The 7804-nt window shown below is 40.2% G+C and overlaps 1 protein-coding gene across 1 annotated transcript in view; it reads left to right on the top strand.

Annotated features, from left to right (window-relative positions):
• Window positions 1-228: 228 nt before the first annotated feature.
• Window positions 229-7804, top strand: part of LOC103515088 (L-ascorbate oxidase) — a gene marked incomplete at its 3' end in the record, with an annotated part of 17915 nt that continues 10339 nt past the window's right edge. The window contains exons 1-4 of the mRNA XM_026827889.1: window positions 229-392; window positions 1899-2091; window positions 3159-3282; window positions 4046-4087. Of these exons, the coding sequence (XP_026683690.1) occupies window positions 326-392; window positions 1899-2091; window positions 3159-3282; window positions 4046-4087 (426 nt within the window). The remainder of the gene's footprint in view (window positions 393-1898; window positions 2092-3158; window positions 3283-4045; window positions 4088-7804) is intronic.

Genomic DNA, 7804 nt, shown 5'->3' with positions numbered 1-7804 from the left:
TACGTCAGAATCCATCAGTAAATGTGCTATATTCTTTGGTGATGGAATAAATCCCATCAAAGACAAAGGTGTTTAATATTTCATGGAGAGTGTTAGTGTTGTTTCATTTGACACACACTGCATGTTTGTTTGCTCATCGCAGAGTGTCGCAGGCAAACACACACGGAGTTCAGATTTATTTTTATTAAATTTTAACTTTTTTTTTTTTTTTTTTTTTTTTTTTTTTTTTTAGTCTTTCTTTCGAGTTTTAGTAGACGAGTTTTCTCGAGTAGACGAGTTTTGGACGCCACTTCGTCATTTGCGTCTTATGTATTGCTTTTAAGAGATGGTGTGCCAAAAGCTTTTAGCAATATTTATCGCCTGCTGGCGTATAGACTCCGGATTGGGTGCAGGTACGTTGGACCCTATATTATTTACACTGATGATGCCAGAAATGGCGAAACATGTCTGACTAAACAATAAAATTACTTCCCCCCTCCCTGTGAAGAGTTAAAGTTACTTGTATTCTTCTTCAGTCAAGATGAATCTTCACAAATTTACGTCAGAATCCATCAGTAAATGTGCTATATTCTTTGGTGATGGAATATATCCCATCAAAGACAAAGGTGTTTAATATTTCATGGATAGTGTTAGTGTTGTTTCATTTGACACACACTGCATGTTTGTTTGCACATCGCAGAGTGTCGCAGGCAAACACACACGCAGTTCAGATTTATTTTTATCTATTCTTTTTCCTTCTTTTAGAGATTTGATAGACAGAGCTGCTACAACAGAGTGAGGTCTTATAGTCCAGAAATGAAAGAGAAGAGCAGGACAGGATAAGTGGTATCCAGTAATGCCGAGAACGAACCTGATCAGTATGAGATAAAGTTTGGCCCAGGCGCGAACCGAACCCGCGACCAGCGCTTACAACGCTGGTGCAACACCTTCCAAGCTAACTAGGCTGACTAAGGGGGACTGTTGGAACTTAATTTGTTTTATTTTTTACAAATTGACGGGGGATAACCCCATTTTTATTTTCGTAGATAGGTACACATCATATTACAAGTCAGGAGTAACTTAGCCTAAAAGGCCTTAACCCATAAGACCCGAACTTTTTTTTTTTTTTCTTCTTCTTCTTCTTCTTCTTCTTCTTCTTCTTCGTTGGATCTTGCTGAAATTTAACCTTCTAACTCCGGACCGGTATACTGAGTGAATGTGTCAAATAATAGTGAAAATAGTAGGAAATTTTGTTTTCTAACTATGCCTTCTTTTAGAGATTTGATAGACAGAGCTGCTACAACAGAGTGAGGTCTTATAGTCCAGAAATGAAAGAGAAGAGCAGGACAGGATAGGTGGTATCCCAGTAATGCCGAGAACGAACCTGATCAGTATGGGATAAAGTTTGGCCCAGGCGCGAACCGAACCCGCGACCAGCGCTTACAACGCTGGTGCAATACCTTCCAAGCTAACTAGGCTGACTAAGGGGGACTGGTGGAACTTAATTTGTTTTATTTTTACAAATTGACGGGGGGTATCCCCATTTTTATTTTCTTAGATAGGTACACATCATATTACAAGTCAGGAGTAACTTAGCCTAAAAGGCCTTAACCCATAAGACCCGAACTTTTTTTTTTTTTTCTTCTTCTTCTTCTTCTTCTTCTTCTTCTTCTTCGTTGGATCTTGCTGAAATTTAACCGCTTCTAACTCCGGACCGGTATACTGAGTGAATGTGTCAAATAATAGTGAAAATAGTAGGAAATTTTGTTTTCTAACTATAATACTCTTTTCTAACACTCTGACTTGGAGCGACTGAGATGTTAGCGAAAAAGAGAGAAAGGTTTAGTCACAGTTGGCGTGACTTTTTTTTTTGACTCGGATGTTATGGGTTACAGCGACAGGTATCTTTATTATTTCAGATCCCAACCGGTTTGATGGGGATCCCCTTCTGAGGCAGTATCTGCAGCCGAACCACATCACCAATGGGGAGTACGATTCTCTCACCACTAAGGAGGCCGAAAGCAGGGGGATATGCACCCGCCCTTGTGATGGAGCTACCCCCATGGTCTGCTATTATCATTTCACGTTGGAGAACTATGCCACTGTCGGACCGTAAGTAGAAGAGGATACTTACTTACTTTAGAGAATACTTGGAAAAGTACTTTAAAAAAAGTACAAAGTACTCTATTGCTTAGGAAAGTGATAGAATAGGTACTTTCTCCAAATGATAGTTTTTTTTCGGCTGGACATCAGCTTTATTTGCCTGGATCAGGTCTGCTATTATCATTTCACGTTGGAGAACTATGCCACTGTCGGACCGTAAGTAGAAGAGGATACTTACTTACTTTAGAGAATACTTAGAAAAGTACTTTACTTAAAAAAGTACAAAGTAGTCTATTGCTTAGGAAAGTAATAGAATAGGTACTTTCTCCAAATGATAGTTTTTTTTTCGGCTGGACATCAGCTTCATTTGTCTGGATCAGATAGAGTCAGCTCCCATGGCGTAGTGGTCACTGCGCTCACCTTGCACGCGGGAGACCCGGGTTCGATTCCCGGCGGGGTGAAGAAATATTGTATCATGCAAATGATTGATTCCGTGACTGGCTGTTGCGGGGCCCACTCAGCCTCGTGAGAAAAATGAGTAGCTATGTTATATAATGCGCATAGCGACCGGTGCCAGCATGGTAGGTAAACATTGGATTTTAGGATTATTGAGATATTGGGAAAATCCTACAATGCTGCAGTGAACACCAAAGTTGTGACATAATAACACAAAAAACTGCATTTACATCAGATAGATTTTTACGCTTTAACCCGTCCGTCCCTACTGATCCAATAAGGAGCTGTAAGGATACTTTTCGTTCAATGGACTGAGTGGATATCACACTCGGTTTTGTCACGCCACGTTAGGTTACTATCGGAGATCCCGGGGTCCGGGATGGAAGTTTTTTCGTCTCTGTGGTTAGAGTTCGGGGACCACTCAGCCTCTTGAGGACCATTTACTTGGTAGTAGTAACCAGGGGCGGTGAAAAATGGGGGTTGATTGCAAAATGTAATGCTGTATCTGTGATATGTGATATCCTGAAAAGTTGTGAAATGGCTTTGCCACAAAAATAATATTCTCTATTTTTATGGATATTGGTTTGATTCAGTGGGGTTTTTAAAATGATTTTCCTCAGAGCTTGCGGGAATTGCACTATCAATGCTCCAGGCGATTGTAACAACAAGCAATGCGTGACAGCTGACGGGTTTGAGAGAGCAGTTCTCACCATTAATCGACAGATCCCTGGACCTTCCATTCAAGTAAGTTACCAGCGTACCCACAGATTGGAATGTTTATCTGGCGGTGACTAATGTCTCCTAGGCTTGCCACTCTGGCTCAGACCATTGCGTCGGAACGTGTATGGCGGAATAAGCTTCAGATCGCGGTCTCTCACACGGTCTCATCTAGGATGCTCTGAGCATGAGTGGCTGACACTACACTCCAGAAAAGGATACTTGTGCAGAAGTCACGTTCGTGGAATATTGCTACCAAAGGAACTGGCACAAACGAGCAGTGACCAGTGTTATTGGGTTAAGGTAAACGCAAGAAGGAGTTTTCACAATTAGAGCAGTGATTAGTGTTATTATAGGGTTAGGTTAAATACAAAAAGGAGCTTTTCGTTTCCACGGACGTGACTTCTGCATAATTACCCAGAAAAGAGGTTTTGCAGTGGTTAGTATCGGGTCAACAAGTTCATGTTAAAGAGTCAACCTATTCAGCTCGAAAGGTAGCGCGACTGCCTTGTCGTGGCAGAAGGCAGAACTAGGTCGTGGGTTCGATTCCCGTCCGGAGCTAAGTTTATCCTAAACAGACAAGGTTCGTTCACAGAACGGCTGGTTTTCTTCTCTTCTGTTCCCTTGTCCTTTTCAATTTCGATATCCTGTGCTCCTTAGCTTAGATTTCGGGACGATTCGACTTTCCGTTGTTATAGTTCCCTCTATATCAAATCTTTTTGATATAGGTACATATTGGGAACAGTAACACTAATGGGTTAAGTAACGACCATCTTATTTCTTCGTTCAGGTATGTCTCTACGACACCGTTGTCGTCGACGTCCACAACAAGATGATGGGATTAATAGTTAATTTTTTACAGTCACTTGCACAGAATTTACATGGTTGATGTTTCATTGAAAAATGATCCGCCTCAAATGAAATCCTTAGGGAGTGATCCTTGGAAAAAAAATGTTTAGGTATTCCTTAGTACCTATTTATTAAGGAGTGCGTAACAACAATAACAACAGCAGCACCAACAAAGATTCATATAAGCTTAACCAGTGGCGTAGTGTGGTCTAAATTCAAGTGTAGGGCGTTGTAAGGCTCATGCACAGGTCTACCAAGTCCCATCACATTACATGCCATATTTATCGGCATTAGAGTGAACTTTTGAGTTGTATGGCCGCCATACATACACGCTACGCCACTGAGCTTAACCCATCTATAGAAGTTGTTTGCCCCAACAACCAAGCCTCAGTCAGACTGGGCTTTTTGGGTGTGACAACAACACCCTGCCTCGGTAGCGTAGTGGTCAAGACGCTCGTCTGGTAAACAGGAGGGCGTGGGTTCGATCCCAGCCGAGGCATGGAATTTTATCCTCATTTATGTCCTGTGGTTTAGTAAAGAGGCGTTGCCACGCCAAAATAGCACGTTGAATGGATCAGTTCCCAATGGAATCAATGGATTACCGAAGCAAAATCGCTTTCTGCTGGTTTTTCTAAACTCAAGCTGGGTGAGGTTAATGTGAGGAGATGGGTAAACCTTAGCAGTTATGTATACGGGCACGTTACGTCTACTTTGGCAAAAAAAAACGTTCCCAATATCTCGTATAGTGAAAGTAACTTCGTAAAAAAGGCCTCGGTTTGGGTAAAATCTAAACTCGGTCCAGCGTCTTGTTTATTCTTCGAAAAAATTGATCCTCTTGTCCATTGTTAGAAAAATCGGTCATATTCCTTCTTCCTCGTTCTAAAAATTGATCCTATTTCTTATTGATTGATTAAATTTTGATTTGCCCTCGCTTCTCCATCAGCCCTTCAGAAGATGGACGGCATTGAAGGTTCGTTCATCATTCGAGAGCCGCGTTCCATCGACAAGACAGCCCCCCTCTGGGACTACGATCTACCCTCGCATGTGATCATAATCACGGATTGGCTGCATGATATGACGGATGAGAAATACCCAGGATTCCTGAGAACCAATACCGGCAACTTCCCCGAGACGTATTTGATCAATGGGAAGAACAACTATGTCTACGTAAGTAACAACTATATCTACGTAAGTATCAAACTATATCTACGTAAGTAACAACTATATCTACGTAAGTAACAACTATGTCTACGTAAGTAAACTACCTGACTTGGTTATATTGCCTGTAGGTATAGGTCTGAAAAGTCCGATTACTCAAGCTGCTTGATGCATGCTTTTATCAAATTAATGTCCAAAATTTTTGATAGAATTATGGAATTTTCATCCAAGATACAGAGGTGTATCAAATTTAAAATTAATCGACCCAAAAAGTGACTGGAAATGTGATTATTTGACCCATATGTATACAGATCTCAAGTTTGGTAAAAGAACGTAAATAGAGGCTCTCCGGACTGTCAAAAGGCCGATCCGGCCCTAAATCCCTACCACATGGGCTAAGCTACACGATCCCTCTTTTAAGGAGAAGTAGGTGGGTATATTATGAATAGTGGAATATACATGAATGAACATTCAGTAATGGTTCCGAAAAATGAATAAAAGTCCCCAATAATCAAAGCCATAAAAAGAAAAGTTACCGAAAAGGAGGAGATTCCTACTCTTTCTTTTCTCCTCCTCTTCTTCTGTTCCTTCTCTTTCTCCGTCGTCTTATTCTCCTCTTCCTCCGAAAAATAATAATAATAATAATAATAATAATGAAAAAAAAAATACCTATAGAGTTAGAGAAAGTACCATGGAAAAGTTTTGGACACAAAAGGAAAAATAATAATAAAAGTGGAAAGGTTTTTATTTCCAAATTTTAACCCATTGACGTTCTCATAGTCGATATTGACTGTAGGTCATAAGGCCAAGCCAGGCAGCCGATATCGTAAGTCTTGCAGTCACTATTTCATAAAAGATTAATGAAATCTGGTCGGGCGATAAAGGGAAGGTTAGTTGGATCGGATTGAAGATCAAACTACGGTTTTGTGGAAGAGCTCGTCTTGAGAATCAATCCAAAAAAAGACCGTTTTTAAAATCCCCGAAAGTAGAGAAAATCAGATACAGATTGAAAAAAATAAAGTCAAACCCCTCTGATCACAATCAAGTCCACCGGAACCACAGCGGGTTAAAACAAGACATTCCGATTGTACGGGGAAGTCTCGAATTAACCCTTTGTCACTATTTCATAAAAGATTAATGAAATCTGGTCGGGCGATAAAGGGAAGGTTAGTTGGATCGGATTGAAGATCAAACTACGGTTTTATGGAAGAGCTCCTCTTGAGAATCAATCCAAAAAAAGACCGTTTTTAAAATCCCCGAAAGTAGAGAAAATCAGATACCTACAGATTGAAAAAAATAAAGTCAAACCCCTCTGATCACAATCAAGTCCACCGGAACCACAGCGGGTTAAAACAAGACATTCCGATTGTACGGGGGAGTCTCGAATTAACCCTTTGGGAGTTGAGTTTTAATCTGGCTAAGTACTTTGACTACTTTGCCGGAGAATCAGGTCGGCCAAGCCTTTCCCAATGAAATGACACAGAGAAGGAGAGAGAGAGAGAGAGAGAGAGAGAGAGAGAGAGAGGGGGGAAATAAAAGAAGACAAAGAAAGCTGAGGTAGGTACCTACGGTCAAAAATACAGTAGAACCTCGATATGTAATGATAATGAGATTAATGAGTAATGAGTTAATGAGAATGAGAATAAAATGAGTTTTACTGAGGGAACTACAAAAATGAGGAACACTCAGTTAAAGTACCGTTACCGTATCATGGGCAATTTTCCGTACAAACTTTCGAATAAAACGTTTTGATAGCATTCTTTAAGCCCTTTCTTTTGATAAAATTGGATCTTGAAAAAGTTCGTCGAGTTCAGACTTATGTGGCGTATGGTACAACAGGTGGGCCAATAAATGGTACGTTTTTTAGGTGGGCGAATAAATGGTACACTTACCCTACATATACTAGTCCGAAGGCGATTTTATTAGTTCGAAAGAAACCGAGGGGAAAGAAATCACAGAAAGTTCTGCAAAACACTTTCTCCGCGGAAGAAATGTGCACGAACATCACAACTATGAAGAGATTAATAAAATACTAATCGTATTTCATTACGAGGGAGAAAGGTTATGAAAAAACAAAAGAGCTCTCCATTTGAACAAACAAAATCAATTCATGATTTTTCTGCATGATAAATATGCGAAATTCAGACGATTGGGGTTTCTTTTCTTCACAGTTGGTCGCGTGGAGCGGTCGATAATCGACCAGAAGTGAAATTGGCAGATTTCATAGTTTCATAAGGCGAAATTGGCAGATTTAATTATCATACAAGCGTGTTTCATAGTGCGAAATTGACAGACTTAAGTGCCATACAAAACCGTTTCATAGAGCGATATTGGCAGAATTAAGTGCCATTTTGTGGCATAGAGAAAAATTACCAGAGAAAAATTACCAGATCTAAGTGCCCGAAATTAGTGACACACTTTGACGTCACCAATTATAGTGGATCTTTTCTGAACTAGACGTTCTATTGGGTCTTCTTTCTCCAAACAGTTCTAACTTTTTTTTTTTTTTTTTTGTTTTTTTTTTAAGTTTTAGTCCCACACG

Source organism: Diaphorina citri, unplaced genomic scaffold, assembly GCF_000475195.1.
Source record: "Diaphorina citri unplaced genomic scaffold, Diaci psyllid genome assembly version 1.1 scaffold1273, whole genome shotgun sequence".
In the NCBI taxonomy this organism is placed as follows: domain Eukaryota; kingdom Metazoa; phylum Arthropoda; class Insecta; order Hemiptera; family Psyllidae; genus Diaphorina; species Diaphorina citri.
The sequence above is the reverse complement of the archived record's forward strand: the minus strand, read 5'-3'. Positions and strand labels throughout refer to the sequence as shown.